The sequence below is a fragment of the Pristiophorus japonicus genome, unplaced genomic scaffold (assembly GCF_044704955.1).
Source record: "Pristiophorus japonicus isolate sPriJap1 unplaced genomic scaffold, sPriJap1.hap1 HAP1_SCAFFOLD_105, whole genome shotgun sequence".
Taxonomy (NCBI): Eukaryota; Metazoa; Chordata; class Chondrichthyes; family Pristiophoridae; genus Pristiophorus; species Pristiophorus japonicus.
Genome location: NW_027250702.1, coordinates 2,022,189 through 2,041,589, shown reverse-complemented (window position 1 = coordinate 2,041,589; position 19,401 = coordinate 2,022,189). Strand labels below are relative to the sequence as shown.

Sequence of the window (19,401 nt, the reverse complement as noted above, 5' to 3'; positions counted from 1 at the left end):
GCTTAACTCTGTATCTATCCCCGTGCTGTACTTGCCCTGGGAGTGTTTGATGGGACAGTGTAGAGGGAGCTTTACTCTGGGTCTCATCTGTGCTGTACCTGCCCTGGGAGTGTTCGATGTGACAATGTAGAGGGAGCTTTACTCTGTATCTAACCCCCTGTACCTGCCCTGGGAGTGTTTGATGTGACAATGTAGAGAGAGCTTTACTCTGTATCTAACCCCCTGTACCTGCCCTGGGAGTGTTTGATGGGACAGTTTAAAAGGAGATTTACTCTGACACGTTCTATAATCTATCAGACGTTGATGCATCAGAGTATTTCTCTTTAACATAACCTGGCACGTGAAGGACCATAATATTAAAAGAGACTGCATGTGCCGCCTGTTCGCTGTGCAGTCATATCGCCTCTGCAGCATGACGTAAAAAGGCTGGGGGAATTGTGTCGTTACAATGATCGGACACTAGGTGGCGCAGCGGCTCCTTCACTGAAGGGATTGGATTCAAACACAACCCAGACAGGACGGGTGATGAATAACTCTCAGGGGAATAAAACAAAGTGTGATAGGGAAAGGGAACGATGTGAATGAGCCTTGGAGAAAGGAACTCAACAAAGTCCAATATATTCCATTTATCATTCATGATTTATTAACAATTTCACATCGAACAATTTACAGAGACGTTTTTAAAATGTTAACACGAATTGAATATAACAAATGAGAGTCACATTGCGCCTGGAACACACGCGGCCTGAGCTGCCAGCTATCTGTACAACTGAAACAGACATCAGGGAGAGAGAAACATTTCAACATAAAGGGAAGGGCATAATTGTGAATCATGAATGAGAAAAGTGACGTCGTTATACATGAGATATTCAAACAATTATGAAACTCAGAGATACATTTACATTATAGCCACGATTATCTCACTTCTCAAACACAGAGACGAAAAAACTGAAGTCAATTGAATCCGGGAATCACCAAGAGGACCTAGTTTATTTTCAGGACACAGTGATGTTAATAACCAGATGAGGAAAATCCACGGCGGCCGAGATCCAGCCGATCACTTGACCTGTAAAAGAGGGACAAAAGATTGAAGCAGGGATTTAGTGCTTTGGGGCATTTATCTCAGGGTTTTTATCAATGAAACGTTCAGAGATTTGGCAAACAGCTTCAGTCAGCTCGAAGCAAATGCACTGAATCTTCTCACCTTCACCAGAGTGACGGCAGCGCTATAGAACATGCTCAGGAAGAACAGGATGATGAATGTGGAAGCGGTTGTCCAGATGTTGCCGCTCTGGCCCTCGTAGTCTTCATCCCAGATGTGATCTGAGGAATCTGCGGAGATGTAGAGGAGGAAAATATTCAGATCGTTTGCTAATCCAAAATATCGTATTATTATTATATATTCTATTTTATTTCCTTAAGGTATTAGTTTTTTCTCTAACTTGATGTTCAATGTATGCCCTGTGTTAAGTTAATCACTCCCAACAATCTATCTGTGTTCCTAATTCCACAGTCGCTCTTCCTTTATTATCCTCCTACAATCTGTGTTGGAAAATTTGACAGTTTTCCTTCAATGTCACACGCTCATTGATTTTGTATCAATTTCATAGGATTTACCGTTCGGGAATAGTATGATGTAATATCGAGGGAGGTTTACTGAGCGATACCGATTATTTTAACAATAGTTTTAGCTACCTAATTATTTGGAGACTGTCAAGGCGGCAGGGTAAGACGTCGGATGTGAGTTATAATCTTGATTAATTTGTGACGGTCAATGTTCTGAACACAATTAACTTGCATCAGTTTCCAACTAAGAACGTTAATTCAGTGTGTGCGTAGGACCAGAATAGAGGAATGTGAGATATTATGACATCAGAAATTATTTATTTAATATAATGGTTGGGAGACTGTTCCAAGAGTGTATTTTAATTCTATATTCATCGATAGCCTGATGTATTTTGTGCACTTTAGTGTTTACATATATGTGCATGACGATCACTTCTTCTGGTTTAGTCTGTGTTTGTGTGTTGATGTGTGTTAATGTAATGTTGATATGCAAGTTTGCGGGTGTTAATGAGCCATTCTATGCATCTATATTTATGTGTCAGTGTGTGTTTATTTTCGTACGATTCTGTACGTTTACTTGCAAGTCTTTGTGTGTTTATATGAAATTTTGTGTATTTATGTTTAAATGTGTGTGTTTTGTATAAGTACATTCATGTGTGTGTTTTTCATTTGTGTGTGTATGGTTATGTGCAAGTGTTATGTATGTTTAGGGGTAAGCATGTGTGCGCTTATGTGTAAATGTGTGTGTTCGCATGTAAATGTGTGTGTGTGTTATGCGTTAGTGGCATTGTGTTGATGTGTGTGTTTATGCGAGTGTAAGTGCATGTGTGTGTGCGTGTGTGTGTGTGTATGTGTGTTAATGCGTGTGTTTTTGACTGTTTAGTGTAAGGGTGTGTGTGTGTATTTTTGCTGTCATTCAAACTATCAGAGAGTACTAATAACTGGTTCAGACAATGACAGTGTGTATTATATTCTGGGCATGTGTATTATCCTGTGTAAGTGTGCCTATGTGCGTGTTTATGTGTAAGTCTCTGTGTGTTTATGTGCAAGCGTGAACTTTCACAAAAACACACGCACTCACTTTTGCACGCATTCTTCCCCGCTCTGTGTAAATGTTTTCAGCGTGAGACGCCAGGTGACGTCAGGCGACGGAATGCAACAATTCAAAGATGGGCATCTCTCCCTGGTGGGAATTGAGGGGTACAGTGGCTTAACAATTGCCGTTTCCCTCACTGTGTTGGAGAATCGGAGACACAATGAGTTAACAATTGCCCTTTCGCCTCTCTCTGATGGGGCAGCGGAGGTACCGTGGGTTAACAATTGCCCTTTCCTCTCTCTCTGGTGGGGCAGTGGGGGTACAGTGGTAAACAATTGTCCTTTCCCCTCCCCCTGCTGGGGCAGTTGGAGGTACAGGGGGTTAACAATTGACCTCTCCCCTCCCCCTGGTGGGGCAGTGGGAGGTAGAGGAGATTATCAATTAACCTTTGCTCTCTCTCCGGTGGGGCAGTGGCGGGTACAGGGTGTTAACAATTGACTTTCCTCTCTGGTGGGGTGGTGGGGGGTACAGGGGGTTAACAATTGCCCTTTTCCCTCCCTATGGTGGGGCAATGGGAGTTACAGGGGATTAACAATTCACCTTTGCGCTCTCTGGTGGGGCAGTGTGAGGTACAGATGGTTAACAATTGCCCTTTCCACTCTCTCTCTGGTGGGGCAGTGTGAGGTACTGGGGGTTAACAATTCACTCCTGCGCTCTCTGGTGGGGCAGTGTGAGGTACAGGGGATTAACAATTCACCTTTGCGCTCTCTGGTGGGGCAGTGTGAGGTACAGTGGGTTGACAATTGACCTTTCCCTTCTCTCTGGTGGGGCAGTGGGAGGTGCAGGAGATTAACAATTGACCTTTCCCCTCCTTCTGTTGGGGCAGTGGTCTTACAATGAATTAACAGTTGACCTTTCCCCTCTCTCTAGTGCGGTAGTGGGAGTACAGTGGGTTAACGATTGAACTTTCCCCTCCCCCTGGTGGGGCAGTGGAGGGTACAGGGGGTTAACAATTGACCTTTCCCCTCTGGTGGGGCAGTGGAGGGTACAGGGGGTTAACAATTGACCTTTCCCCTCTGGTGGGGCAGTGGAGGGTACAGGGGGTTAACAATTGACCTTTCCCCTCTGGTGGGGCAGTGGGGGGTACAGGGGGTTAGCAATTGACCTTTCCCCTCGCTCTGTTGGGGCAGTGGGAGTTGCAGGGGGTTAACAATTGACATTTCCCCTCTCTCTGGTGGGGTAGTGGGAGTACCGTGGGTTAACAATTGACACTTCCCCTCCCCCGGGTGGGTCAGTGGGGGGTACAGGTGATTAACAATTGACCTTTCCCCTCTGTTGGGTCAGTGGGTGGTACAGGGGGTTAACAATTGACTTGTTCTCTCTGGTGGGTCAGTGGGGGGTTCAGGGGGTTAACAATTGACTTGTTCTCTCTCTCTGGTGGGGCAGTGGGAGGTACAGGGGTTTAACAATTGATTGTTCTCTCTCTCTGGTGGGGCAGTGGGAGGTACAGTTCCTGTTCCCGTGTCGCCCTCATTTCAGATCCAAGAGGGTGCGATGCTGCCAATTAAAACCGGCCCCAAATCTGAAGGGATGGACAACACGAGAAACAATGACACATAGATCTAAATGTGCTGCATTTGTTTGTCGGAAAATGGAACTTTGCAGGTTCTGCCAGTGGGAAGAAAGTTGCTGAAATTACTTTGAGGAACCCTGTCATGAAAGAGCTTCACTCTGTCTCCAAACTGTGGTGTATCTGAGCTGGGAGCGCTGGCTGTACAAGCTTTGTGCCCAAGTCCGACAGATATTCTGCTTCACATTAACAGCCCGCCCCTTGGCAAAAATGGGAAACAAAATTAATTGAGCGGCTGTGTGTGTAACTCACGATTGGAAGAAAAGGCCTTTATTGGTTTTTATTTAAGAACTGAAATGCAATCGAGAGATTCTCATTGACAAGCATTGACGGTGTCCATCAGACCAAGAGAAATGTTCACAAAACTGGGTTTACCGCTGGATTTATTGACTGTTCTGATGATGGTCTTCAAGGGGATGGCTTCATGTCCTACCACACAGGAGTAAGAAGCACCGCTGGCCCACTCCTCGGCTGCAATGGATAACAGGCTGTACGTGAAGAAAGAGCTGCTGCTGTTCTCCGTCTTCACCTCGGTGTTCGTGTAGTTGCCCGAATTCACCGGCTTGTCATTGACGGTCCACTTGACGAAGATCTCTCGGGGGGAGAAACCTCTCACTAAGCAGGTGAGGCTGACCAACCTCTGAGCGGAGATTTCTTCTGCCGAAGGCAGGAGGACAGACACGGCCGGTTCCCGCGGATCGTTAGCTGCAGATCAATTACAATAAACATCAATAAACTGGAGACTTCCAGAGAAAATGACACCGGTGGTTAAATGCGCGAGATACGTGGTTTGCGCTGAATTTTAAAGGATTCCCTTTTTCGCCTCTGTGGCCTGTCCAGTTTTTCAGCCCAGAACAGAATGGAATAAAATCCTTCTCTCTGGGAGCTTGAAGAGTTGTACTGGAAAATTACACAGGAATCACTGCTAGGAACCAGGCCATTCGGCCAACTGATTTATACCAACTTTTATGCTCCACACGAGCATCCTCCCAGCTCACCATCTAAACCACGTAACATGTCCTTCTATTGCTTTCTCCCTCCTGCAATTATCTAACTTCCCCTTAAATGCATCATCCCATATCCCAGAGTGTTTAGTTCGTGGGATTACCATTTGAATTATCAAAGTAATCTATTAAAATACTTATTAGAACGAATTGGCCCATGCACAAGCACCGGCTAGATAGTTTCAGCCTCTCACGTGTTACTACAATCACGCCGCTCACCCATTTCCTTGTGGATGGAACCTCTGATCGGAGTGTGCATATCCCGATGGCTCACCACGCAGTCAAACACATCCCCACTCAGCCAGTCTTGTGTCGAGATGTCTAACTTGCTGATCACACTGTCGCCCTCTCCCGGTTCACCGTGATTCCCTGGTTTCAAAATGTCCTTTTTCCGCTCCCAGGATACGGTGACTCCAAAAGGAGCATTCGACACGATGCAGGTTAAGGTCACTGTCGCCTCCATTAAGACCTGCTCGAGTGACGGCGGCGAAAGAGTGATTTTTGGATCGTTGCACGAGGAATCTTCTGTGAAGCAGAAATGAAAGACAAGCAAAGCTTCATCTCCAGAGTCAGGATAGCAGCATTCTGCTTAACTCCCAAAAGGAACAATAAATCACCTTTGAGATATTAATCTCTCGTTGTTGCTTAACAACCATCATTATTGGAAGGACAACGAATTGGCAACCATCCCGGGAGACGCTTTAACATTTCCTGTGTATTTGCACCCAGAGCCACCTGTGATCGGCTGTGAGGCAAAGACCCGACATAAAACATTGAATAAAGTTGGGTGCAATTGTGTTATGCACTGAATAGCGCTCGTCCCGAAAATCCTTGCTCCTTTACGCCCGTCTATCGATCCTTCTGCCCGAACGCATTTGCGCTCAGTATAATGGCTCCACCCCCAGGTTAAAGAGCTCTACATGGAAATTACACTGGTTCAAAACGAGTGTCAAATCAAATCCAGGATTATAGTTGCAACAGGAAACAAAGTTAATTTTCTGTGTCTTGTGATTTTGGGGTTGATGAAAATGTGCAGGAACCAGTAGCCACCCGCCCCCCCCCCCCGGCAGAGCAGAAGTAAAAGGTAGTGGGGAGGGAATTTCAAGGGGTCTTTTGTCATGGGGAATAAATTGCAATACTGATGTGAAGTAGTTTTTTTAAACATTTCTGTCATTAGTGAGCTTTTATCATGTCTAGTGAGAGAGAGTAAGGAGGGAATATAACCGCAGGACAGTAATAGTGTCATAGGAACAGGAGAAGTCCATTCAGCCCATCCATCCTGTTCTGCCATTCAATCAGATCATGGCTGATATCTACCTCAACATCATCTACCCGCTTTGGTTGTGCAACCCTTTACACCCTTGCCTAACAAAGATCTATCAATCTCAATTTTGACATGTTCAATTGACCCCTACCCTCAACAGCTTTGGGAGGCCCGGGGGGGGGGGGTGTGGTGGAGAGAGTTCCAGATGTACACGAGACTTTGTGTGAAATTATCCTTCCTGACATTACCCCTGAATGGTGTAGATCTACTTTTAAGGTTCTGTCCCTGGTTCTGAAGTACCGCACCAGAGGAAATATTTTCTTGCTATCTACAACATCAGTTCCATTTATCAACGTAAACACCTCAATTACATCGCCTCTTCACATTCTACACAAAGGAATACAAGCCTAACCCGTCCTCATCATTTAGCCGTTTTAGCCCGGTATCATTCGGGTGAATTTGCGTTGCACCCGCTCTAAAGCCAGTTTATCCATACTGCGGTGCGGTGCCCAGAACTGAATGCTGTGTTCTAAAAAGGCAGATCATAAAATCATAGACATTTTCAGCATGGAAAGAGGCAATTTTGGCCCATCGTGTCCGCGCCGGCCAAACAAGAGCAATCCAGCCTAATCCCACTTTCCAGCTCTTGGTCCGTAGCCCTGAAGGTTCATTGCATATCCAATATTTTTTTTTAATGCGCTGAGTGTTTCAGCCTCTACCACCCTTTCAGGTAGTGATTTTGAGACCCACACTACATTCTGGATGAAGACATTTCCTCTCATATCTCCTCTAAACCTCGCCCCAATTACTTTAAATCTGTGTCCCCTGGTTGTTGACTCATCTGCCAAGGGGAACAGGTCCTTCCTATCCACTCTATCAAGGCCCCTCATAATCTTATACATCTCAATCAGGTCTCCTCTGTTGCAAACAAAATAGACCCAGCCTATCCAATCTTTCCTCATTGCCAAAATTCTCCAGTCCATACAACTTCCTGGTAAATATCCTCTGCACCCGTTCCAGTGCAGCAATATCTTTCCTGTAACCTGGTGACCAGAAATGCACGTGCTACTCCAGCTGCGGCCTAACAAGTGTTTTATAGAGTTCAACCATAAGCTCCTTGCTATTTTATTCCATGCCTCGACTAATAAAGGTAAATATTACGTCTGCCTTCTTAACCCACTTATCAAGCTGGTGTGCTACCTTTAGGGATTTGTGGACATGCACTCCAAGGTCACTTTATTTGTCTACACCCTTTCTAGCAATTTCTAGCAGTGGCCCTTACATAGTAAAGGCCTGGAGACACCGACTGTCGATCCCAATATGCTCAGGCAACTCAGGATAAAGCTGAGACTAAGGGCAAGCAGAGGGTAACCTTTAGCAAAGTGACGGAATCATGAACCGTGAGGAATCCTCAGTCAGGGCTTACACCGAAATGAAAAACAAACTGTATGATTAGAAATTAGAAATAGTTCAGTGCTTTTTTACTAATTACGATTAAAGCCCTGACTGAGATCAGCGCTCAGAATGATCCGGAACTTCCCGGGGCGATGTCTCTTACCCGGAGATCTGGTGATAGTTCGGTTTTGGGTGATTCCTTGATGAGAGACCTGGCAGGTATAGACTGAATGGGCGAACCATTCCGCGGCGGAGAATGTCAGCCGACTGCTCGCCGAGAAGTTCCCATTCACCTCACATACGGGAGAGGTGATGAAGCCCGATTTCATAATTTGTCCATTCCTCAGCCAATTCACGGTCAGTGAGTTTGGATGGAAATCGATGATTGAACACACGGCGGTTGCAGATCTGCTACTGGTGATTTCTTCCTTGGAACTCAAGGTAAGGATAACAGCTGGATGATGTACCACAGGACCTGCAAGAAAATACATTTTATGGCGATTATTTGTTACAATCCAAACAATTAAGAACTTTAAAGTGGTTTTTAACATATAATCTACATCACCGAAACAGACCATAAGGCCCAACAGGCCTATGTTTATGTTCCACATGGGCTTCCTCTCTCCCTATTGCCTACCCGCTATCAACATAACCTTAGATGCCTTTCTCCCTCGTGTACTTATCTAGATTCCCCTGAAACGCATCTCTGATATTCGCCTCGTATTCCATGTGGCAGGGAGTTCCATATTTTACCAATTCCTTGGGTGAAGAACTTTCTCCTGGACTCCCTATTGGATTTATTAGTGAATATCTTATATTTATGGCCCCAATATCGGGCTCCTGTTCAAGCAAAATATTTTATCTACGTTTAACCTTTAAATCGCTTCATAATTTTAAAGACCACCATTTGATCACCACTCAGCCTTCCCTTTTCTGGAGAAACGAATCCCACTCCGTTCAGCAATTATTGACAGTTGCAATTTTTCAGTTCTGGTGTTGTCCTTGTGCCTCTGTATCATACTTATAATATGGAAACCAGCACTATGCACATTACAGTTGATATGATCCGGAGATTAGAGCAGTGTACAGTACTCTATATGTGATATGGAGACCAGACATGTGCGTACTACTCTGAGTGTGATATGGAAACCAGAACTATGCTCGAATTTTGATTTGGAGATCGTAATGCACACTGAGATCTGTTATGGAGACCAGACCTGTATGCAGCACTCTTAATATGTTATGGAGACCTTATCTGTGTACAATACTCTAAATATGATGTGGAAACCAGACCTGTACGCAGCACTCACTGTGTGATATGATGACCAGAGCTGTGCAATGACTCGAAGTGTAAGATGGAGACCAGAACTGTGCACATTACTCAAAGTCTGGTCTAACCAAGGTTGTATAGAAGTTGAACATATCATCTCTGCTTTTCACAATTTGCCTTCCTTGTATCCCACAGCACTCACCTGGCATTTTTACGTCCCAGACCTTGCCATCTCGTCGAACCTCGCAGTAGATTGCGCTACTCCCCACCAATGACTTGCTGATGGTTAACTGGCTGCTCAGTGTGTAGGCTCCCTTCTTGTTGAGGACTGAAGGGTAGGTCTTCAATCCAGTGGTGATCGGCGCTTCTTCTGTCCTCCAGGAAAGGCTGGTGATTTCCGGGGAGTAGTCCATCACTAAGCAGCCATAGGTGACGGGGCCGCCAGTGTCGGGTTGTTCACAGGAGGAGAGCAGGGCATAGAGTTTGGGAGCAGATGGTGTCGCTGGGAAAGATTGGCCAAGTGAACAAGTTAGACTCTGTAATCAGTGCTTATAAAATAACCAAACAACTAAACGTTTCACTACGGGGTGAACTAAATCCATCATTTACCGATCAAACCCTACGTCAACATTTGAATTACTAGCAATTATGAGATCCGACGTGAAACGCCTCCACGTAACTCCAGTCCTGCACATCAGGATAGTCACGAGACTTAAAGGGGCATTCTGTCCAGCAGGCCCCTTTTTACGGAGTGAATGGTGGGATATTGTATCGTGGATTTCTTCCTGCTATTATGGAACTCTCCCCTCAATCTCCAATCACTTTCACAGTAAATTATTTCACATTATATATTCTGAGTTCCTCCCTGCATCCTTTTGCTCTCATAATCTTATTAGCAGCACAAAATCAGGCCATTCCATGATATTAAAGTGAAGTCAACTCTCCATTTTAAGATGCTGTTTAAACTAACCTCTTGGACCAAGATTTTGGTCAATTGCCAAAATCACTGCTGACCATACTAAAGAAAACTGCTTATGTGGCCTGATATCAAATTTTACCTCCTTAAGCTCGTATGAATCGTCTTGGGACGTTTCACTACATTAAACGCGCTATATAAATGCAAGTATTGTTTTCAGGGGATACACTTGGTTGAATGTCGATGGGGTGAATTATCCTAATCACACAACTTCTACAGCAAGATCTACTAGTTGTATTAACTTTTTTTAATCCCGGCATGTTTATAAGCATGACCGAGAGTGATAAAATAATACAACTTTAAAGCACGGAAGGAGGCTATTCGGCCCATCACGCCTCTGAACGATCTCTCCAATAATCCCGTTCACCTTCCAATTCCCAATCTTCTTCTCAAACGTTCAATTTTATTAAGCTGTTATGGATTATGCATGCAGCCCTCTTTCTGATAGGACAACCCATGTCCCAACAGCACCTGTGTAGAATAGTACAATAATACCCTCTCCCTTCATTCCTTTGCTGCTGATATTCAATCAGTGCCATTTACTCACCAACTCACCGACCTGGGGAAATATGTTTCCCGAATCCCTTCATAAAACCCTTCATAGTTCCAAAACCCCTCTATCAGACCTCATCTAAATCTTCTTTCTTCCCAGGAAAATATAGGACGTTCAAATAAATGGTTGAAGTCTCCTTTAAAATGTGAATTGATTAATTCAGCGCTCAGATTTGAACCGGGAACTTTTGCACAGCCTGATATCTAGGATTCAAGTTTGATCTCAATCGGGATTGATTCGGGCCTATCTCTTTCCTGCTCCGAATTGGAGGAAGAGCGATGCAGTATGAGTTGTGATCTGTCCCCTGTTACTGATTGGATGTCTCCTGACCTTCCTCTTCCCAATCACTCCATGAAATAATCCGAATGATGTACGGTTCCCAAAGCCGGTTATATGGAACGATGCTCTTTAAAAGCTCCATTTAATTTTACAAATTATTTTCCAGCCTCCCGCCAGTGAGAACATGCACTGCTTTCTGGGTCGTTGCAGTCACTTCTTGTTGTTGTTCGAACCGAACATAATCTAAACATCAGGACAGGTTTTCTTCTCTAAATACCTAATATTGGCAAAACTTAAACATTATAAATCGGTTGGTTATCAGCCGGGTCTATGCTAGGAAGGATAAAGAACCTGGTTACTGCTGATATGGGTAACTCTCGATTCTGGTTTGTGCGGATTACTGAAACACCTGTGGTTTATTGGTCAGATACTGAAATCTCGGTCTACACCGTAAAGTTACAGAGAGGGTCGATGATGCTGTTGCAATGGATGTGTTATATATAGATGTTCAAATGGCATTTTATAAAGTATCTCATAAAAGAATTATTCGGAAAATTGAAGCACATGTGATTAAAGGGATGGAGGTAACTTGGGTATTTAATTGGCTGCGGGAGAGGAGGCAGTGAGCAGTGGTGAACAGATGTTTTTTTCTGACAGAAGAGTAGTGGGGTCGCCCATTGATCGGTATGAAGAACATTGCTTTTCCTGTTATATATATAAATTACCTGGACTTGTTATCGGGAATACAGTTTACAAGTTCACGGATGATGCAAACTTGGCAACGTGGGAATGTGTGAGCAGGATAGCAGCGGACTTCAGGAGTGCATCGACAGATTGGTGAAATAGGCAGGCACATGACAGATACAATTTAATGCATTTTGGAGGAACAACATGTAGAGGCAATATAATCTAACAGGCATTAATTTGAGGGAGGTGCCAGAGCAGAGGGTCCTGGGCGTACATATTCACATCTCTTTGAAGGTGACCGGGCAAGTTGATAAGAAGTTTACTAAATTGTATGCGTTATTGCCATTGTAAAAGGGGCATTGAATAGAGAATCACGGGTGTCATGTTCAACCTTTACAAATCACTGGTTAGACATCGGATGCAGTAGTGTATACAATTCTGACCTCCACAATTTAGAAAGGATGACAAGGCCCCAGAATGATACCAAGGATCAGAGACTTCAGTTAGGTGGAATTATTAGAAAAGCTGGGGTTGTGTATTAAAGCAGTGAAAATTAATTGGAGGCCGAATAGAGATATTCAAAATTGAGAGAGGTTTTGTCAAAGCAAGTCAGGAGAAACGATTTCCACTGATGAGTACGTCGTTAATCAAAGGTCACAGATTTAAAATAATTGGCAAAAGAACTAGAGGGAAAATGAGGGGATTTTTTTTTAAAAGAGAGGGTTAAGTTCTAGAAAAGCTTCATCATGTTGAACACCTCTATCAGATCTATGTTTATTGTCTGTTATAGTGAAATGGGACAGTTAAAATAAAGGGACTGAGATATTTGGCTCAAACGATTCAATTGGATACCGTTAGAGTCTGAAAGATTATTGTGAATGGCAATTCATCGCAGGCTGAATGTATTTCTTTAAATGCTTCACAGAAATGCAGTTCAGTTACTGTGTGCCTTGTGTTATGACCCAGTCCAACAGCTGCATCTGACCTGCGTCTGTCCCGACCTGGTGCATTAAAAAAAAACAATTGAACGAAATGCTGATTTCAAACATAACGTTCCCATGACGGTTATTTGAAGCAGGAGTTCGACATTCACCAGTTAAATTGTCAAATTAACTTCCAGCCTACCATAAGATCAGAACAGGCGCTGCTTTCTGGACCATTTCAATCTTTTCCAGAAACTGTTTGTTCTGAAATTGAACTCAAGATCAGGCCAATCTCATTCAATCATTATCTGATACTCAAAATGTTTAACGTTTATCAATTAATCAAAAATGAAGCAGTTATTTTGCAATAATGTTAAACTCAATTAAGGCATTGTTGTTTCATTGGAGCAATGGAAATATTTATTTGAACATATCTGCCTTGCTAACTCGAACTTTATTAGTTGGATACAAATTAAGGCTGCGTGAATGCCCCTGGATAAAGCATTTTCAGGTCTGTTATATTACAAATAATATAGAGTAAAGCTCCCTCTGCACTCTATGCTCAGCTGTATCAAGGGATTGATTTCGAGAAAAGCCATGCCAATACTGCACTGTCAAACAGTCCAGATAAGGTAGCGCACTAGTTAAATAGAGAGCAGAGCTCCATCTACTCTGTCCTACTAAACACTACCACGGCAGACAGTACACGAGTTAGATAAAGAGTAAATGTTGCCTCTACACTGTCCTATCAAAGTGTCACGGGATAGTTACAGCACGGGTTAAATACAGAGTTAAGCTCCTTATACATTGCACAATCAGACTGACCCAGAGCAGCTACAACACGGGTTAGATAAAGAATACATTCTCCCTTTGCACGATCCCATCCAAAACTCTCAGTGTCCCAGGGCAGATACAGCAATGGTTAAATAGAGAGTAAGGCTCCCTCTACACTGCCGCATCAAACGCTCCCAGGGCATGTACAGCTTGGGATAGATACTGAGTGCAGCTCCCTCTACACTGTCTCATCAAACACTCCGACGGCAGGTAAAGCATGCGTTAAATACAGAGTAAATCTCTCTCTACACTGTCCCATCAAACACTCCGAGGGCAGGTCTCTCCGGTTAGATACAGAGTAAAGCTCCCTCTACACTGTCGCACCAAACAGTACCGGAGCAGGTACAGCAGGGGTTAAATACAGAGTATAGCTCTCTCTACACTGTCCCATCAGGACTCCAGGGACAGTTATAGCATGGGTTAGAAACTGATTAAAGCACCTTCAACAGTTTAACAGAAGTGTTTTTGAACTTCTGCTTCTGAATGCCAAAAATTGCGTTATTGGTCCCATTTGTGAGGTGCCTCCTCAAACTTAACCTGAAACTGTCACATTTTTCAGAGATACAAGCTTCTCAAATAAATGAGTCGAATTGTACTCAACGAAATACAAGAGGACAAACCGGAAGGTTTACAGCTAATCAGGAGGGCTCCTGATTCTCACACAGTGAGCAGGCGCACAGAAAGAGAACAGGCACAATCTTGCTCTCAGCAGATAGATCGGTGCCATCTGTCAGTTTCAATAAAGCTGATTTACAATTGATCTCCTGTCAATTTCCGATCATCTCAAAAGTGCAATTTAAAAAAAAAATTAAACTGATATTAAGTTGGAAAACTTTCTTCGACTTCCAATCATGTCTCCCTCCATCTCTACAATCGTACAAATCCTGAAAACAATTATATCGAAATAATCTACATTCCATGGTAATTTGCTGCATTTTATCGGGACTCCCTTTCAGAGTAGGAATTTAACAAACCAGGAAACAGTTACATTGAAAACCGATTAGCCACTGGTTCAATATAATTTCATAATTAAATATAACCTGTAAAATCATCGAGGCAAAACACGAAGTTAATTCATTAAAATCTGCGGATACACCTTATCCATCTGAACAAAACTGAGTAAGACAAGTCTTGTTTACTAAGTTAATCTTAGACTTAATTTAAAATTCTCGCCAACCCTCGAGATGTTGCAGTAACTGTAATCCTCTCCAGTATACAACGCAATTGTGGGAGGTCATTAATGGTTAATGAGTTCACACTGATATTATACTCTAAAGTAATATTGGTGTTTGCTGATCTAATACTGCATTATAATAAAATTAGTTAATATTCATATTAATCCTGTTCCTGCTTCGTAACGTGTGACATATTAGCGTTTCAGTTAATTTAATATGGCACTTATCAATTTTAACATATTAAGAATCATATTAAAAGATGAAGACATTCAGACTAATATATTATGTTTATTGATTCAAATCACATTTGAATAAGTTAAAATGATCAGTAGCTTCCAATATATTCCCGCTCTCTAGCGACACATGTAAACTCTGCATGTTTCTGAACTCTCTGATACAACATAAACTCCCTCTTTTCTCAGAGTGGATTTCATATGATGGATTTAGGAGTGGAGTATTTTAAATAGTTCAACGTCTGGCCGTTGTTACATCTCACTAACTATCGATGGGCTGTAACGCTGAATGTTTTCTAAATCAGGTCCCTCCAGTTTAAACATTATCCTCATTCTTAACTGTAAAATATATTTTATTAAATAACAGGCAACAGACCAGTGTGCAGTCGGTAACATAGACTCCGCTATTTAATAACATAGATAATCTTTTTTATATTTTACTCCTGTAATTCACACAATGCCCGTAAATTAATTATTAAGCTATTTATTGAAACTACTTTCCAGAATGATCAACGTAATATTGGCGGGGAAGCATTCATTCAGGCCATCTGCGACACTGACATTTCATGAGCAAATGGAGGAGAGATTTTGGTGATCAATTTAACGTGAATCACAGTTAAACATAACTCTTAAATGTAATGTGTTCACTCTCTATAATTCTACCCCATATGCAGCACAGCTATGGGAGACTGGATGTTGTTATTCAATTCAAAAATAACATTGACCTTCTGGTAATTAAATTAATCAGCTTTACTTTGAATGGGTTGTGTGTCTGTCAGTCTGAACTTTCCTTGAATTTAAATAGAATCATATGAATAATGCTCTGACTGCCAGCGACGCCTAACGCTCAGGCTATCATCTTACAAACGGTGCAGATTAGTTAAGTGATAATTGTCTCGCTATGAAACAAAAAATTTAATTGAAGAAATTACATAATTTTAGAATTTAATAACCCGTCAGATTTATGACATTTACAAACTGTAATTTACAACTCGCATTTAATTGATAATTGAATACAATCTATTGTGGATCTGTTTAAAACAGGGAGATAATTAATTTCAGACCCTCCTTGAACTGCGGTGGAATCAGTATGCTGCTATTAAAATCATTTCAGACCTAATCAGAAATTGTCGCCAGCCTCTAAAATTTTCTGCTCACGTTAATTGTGACCAATGCGCAGCAGAATTGTGGGATGCGAATAATGGTTAATACAAGAATATTAATTGCATCGCATATTTAGTGATATTGGGCAATATTACCGCATTATAATTGTTTGAGTTATATTTATTTAACTGCCCTTCAACCTGCAAATTTTTAATCGTAGAATTCGAAATTACAGCAACATTTCATGGATTAAATGTGTGCACCATAAAGAATAGGTTAATCGTTGAACCTGTAATTCTCACTTAAATAATAAGATGGAGAACATTATTTAGTAACGATTTTTGATTTATAAAACCTACTTTTTGTCTGCCTACAATTATCTTTGAAACTGTTTTAAACGGATCATAAAAACTTGCAGCAGTTTGATGTCATTGAGATAAACATCGCACAAAAGCCAAACAGTTTCACAAAAGTTTTGTTATTCAAAGTAACCCAGACACACTCTCTGCTCAGCAGCTAAATAGCAAACCATAGCACTGAGCGGCTGAGTACAACAACAGAATGTTTTGTGGAGAAGCAGCTTAATTCTATAAACGGTTTCAGCGGAATCAAATGTAACATTGCCAAAAAATGTCAATGCAGTATCCAGCGAGCCCGTCTATCACTGAACGAATTAATTATTGAAAAAAGTAGAAATATAAAATAATGGGAGCAGAATTGTGATTAGATGGATCATGTTAATAAATTAATATTGATATAGGATATTGTTGTGCTATTGCGCGCTATTTCTATTAATTTGTATTAAGTTCAATCTGATTCATATCACAAATATATTAATTATATAGTTCTTCATTACAGTAACATTCCACATATATGAGCATTCGTCAACTTTTGATCAATAAATGACATTGCAATTATCAAAAAATAAAACACAATACAATATCTTACATTTACATATAACATCTAAAGCATTCTGTTTCTGCCTAAAATCATCTTTCAAACACATTTAAATATAATATTTGTATTTGATCAGAAAACATGCAGCAATTAGATGTTGCAGAGACTAAGCATTGCAGAAACACGAAAGGATTTAACAACCATTGGGTGTTTGAACTAACCAAGGCACAGAGTCCCATCAGCAGATAAACACCAAATCACACCAATCTGGGGATCAATCCCTCAACAACATGTTCTGTGGAGAAGCAGTTTCTTTCCATAAAAGCATTGCAGCAGAATCAAATGAAACATAGCAACAAATCTCAGTACAGAACTCAGCGAATCAGTGAATTATTGAAATACACAGAAATATACAATAAAGACGCAAATTCCACAGTTGCTGAAGAGTGAATGTTTCTTACCTGCTGTCACTGTCACCATGGTGCCTTGTCCCCAGTAGTCCATGCCGTCACAGTGTTACATTCCCGGGGCTGGGTCACACAATAACCGGCACTGCGTAAAACAGACAGCAATCCAACATTAGTTTAAATATTCACATCCCAGAGGCAAAGTAAAACCACAATGGATCTTCATAAAATGATAAATGTATTAATGGATATTGTTCACTCTTTATAAATGCACTGGTGTTATATATTTCACAGAGCAACCCGTGAACAGTTCATGAAATTTTCCAACTGATCAATGAATAATGATCAGTTTATCCATATTAAACTGTGCTGGTAGTACAGTGCTGGACATAAATAGGACTTCACTGCAGATACAGTGGATTGAGAAAGCGAGCACTGACCCAGACCTACTCAATTAGTGCTGAGGGGTTTTTGTATTGACAGTAATTGCTGTGCCACCCACTGTACCACAGTGAGACACGCCGTGCCAAATACGTCAGCTGACAGTTAACTGTAAAAGACAGAGACTAAATTGCACAGTGCTGTAAAAAACTTCTTTTCGACTCCCATAAGAGTGCAGCAGCCAGATATTTCAAGTTGTGCTGGTCATTTTACAAATCTATTTTAGTTCGACCCATTGCTTGTTTTCAAGCCTCGTTTGCTTCGAATCTCCTACGGTGGCAATGATCGCAGGCGTGGGCAAACTCCGTGTGGGGGTTTTTTGTACGAGGCGCTCGCTGTGTACAGCACCGTGACCCCGCTGTAGTACCACAGTGGCAGGGACCCGCACAAATACTCCACTCATTCTCTGATTAACGCTGGCAGAAAATAAATTGCTCAATCAACAGAAAGGTTTATCAGATTTTGATTGTCGAATGATGATTCTTTCTGACAGTGCAGAAATGGACCAAAGTCCTACCCATAGTTACAATATTAAAGCTTTCATTGAATCCTCGTTGTTAATCCTGGACACAGTAACGATAAACCATCTTCATCTATACAAAGTTAGTTAATGTGCATTTTATTCTTAAACAGTTTATTGCTGTAGCAAATACACTCTTGCAATCTAGGTTAAACACATCTCTTGATATACTTTACACCGTTACTGACCTAGAATTCGATGGAAGTTGCTGCAATTGCTCTCGTTCAGTTTCTGTACGAGCCCAAGTCGGGTTCGGGTCGCTGTGGCTCTCTTGCACAGTAATACATGGCGGTGTCTTCGGTTCTCAGATTCTTGATCTCGATGTAGGTTGTGGAAGATGTACTTGAAGGGATGATCCGACCTTCCACTCCAGGCGCGTAATATGTGCTACTGGATGCTTTATAGTAAGCAAGCAGCCACTCCAGCCCCTTCCCGGGAACTTGTTTAACCCAGTGCATGCGGTAGCTGTCCAAACTGAACCCGCTCACTGAACAGGACAGTTTGTGAGATTCTCCGGGCTTCATCGACACAGAAGCCGACTGGGTCAGCACGATTTCGGACTGGACATCTGTCAATGAATGAAATAAATTGTAATTACTTTCGAGAACATTCACATCAATGAATAGCAATAAAAACACAATATCTGAAGCCGCCTTGTATTGTGTCACGGAAGCAGCGAGGAATACTCACAGGTGAAGCAGGCCAGAAACAAACAGAGACACGGGGCAAGTCCCATCGTCGGGTCTCTCGGTGTAACTGTCTCGGGAAGGTGTCTCGGAGCCGCAACACCGCCTTCTGATTGTGAACTGGAGCTGGGTCCCGCTATTTAAACTGTCCGGTCCCCTGTGTGTGTGTGTGTGTGTGTGTGTGAGAGAGAGGGGGATGGTGACTGGGAGTCACACGCCTCCCCCAGCAGCAGACTGACTCCTCCCCTATTTTCCTGTCTGAATCCAGCTGTGTAAAATATAATACATCATTAATAATCCGTGTTTTCTGTACATTACCCAAAATTACCTTGACTTTGATTGCCGATATACTGCTGGGGATTATATACCGAATATCCAAAAGATTTTCAGTAGAACACTGAATCAGTGTCAGGATTTACATTCCCCACAAACAGCCCACATTGACTCCGTGTCCAATTCCTCTCAGCTGGATGTAAAATATCCCATTGAATTATTTCGAACAAGAGCAGGGGAGTTCTTCC

At 42.2% G+C, this 19,401-nt stretch overlaps 1 gene segment (V, D, J or C); it reads right to left on the bottom strand.

Moving 5' to 3' along the window:
* Positions 1 to 891: 891 nt before the first annotated feature.
* Positions 892 to 18,961, bottom strand: LOC139241361 (Ig heavy chain C region, membrane-bound form-like). The segment is given in 9 exon segments: positions 892 to 1,066; positions 1,205 to 1,332; positions 4,608 to 4,937; positions 5,456 to 5,761; positions 8,059 to 8,370; positions 9,368 to 9,667; positions 17,288 to 17,339; positions 18,461 to 18,762; positions 18,885 to 18,961. Coding segments are annotated over 9 exon segments (1,785 nt in total).
* Positions 18,962 to 19,401: the final 440 nt, after the last annotated feature.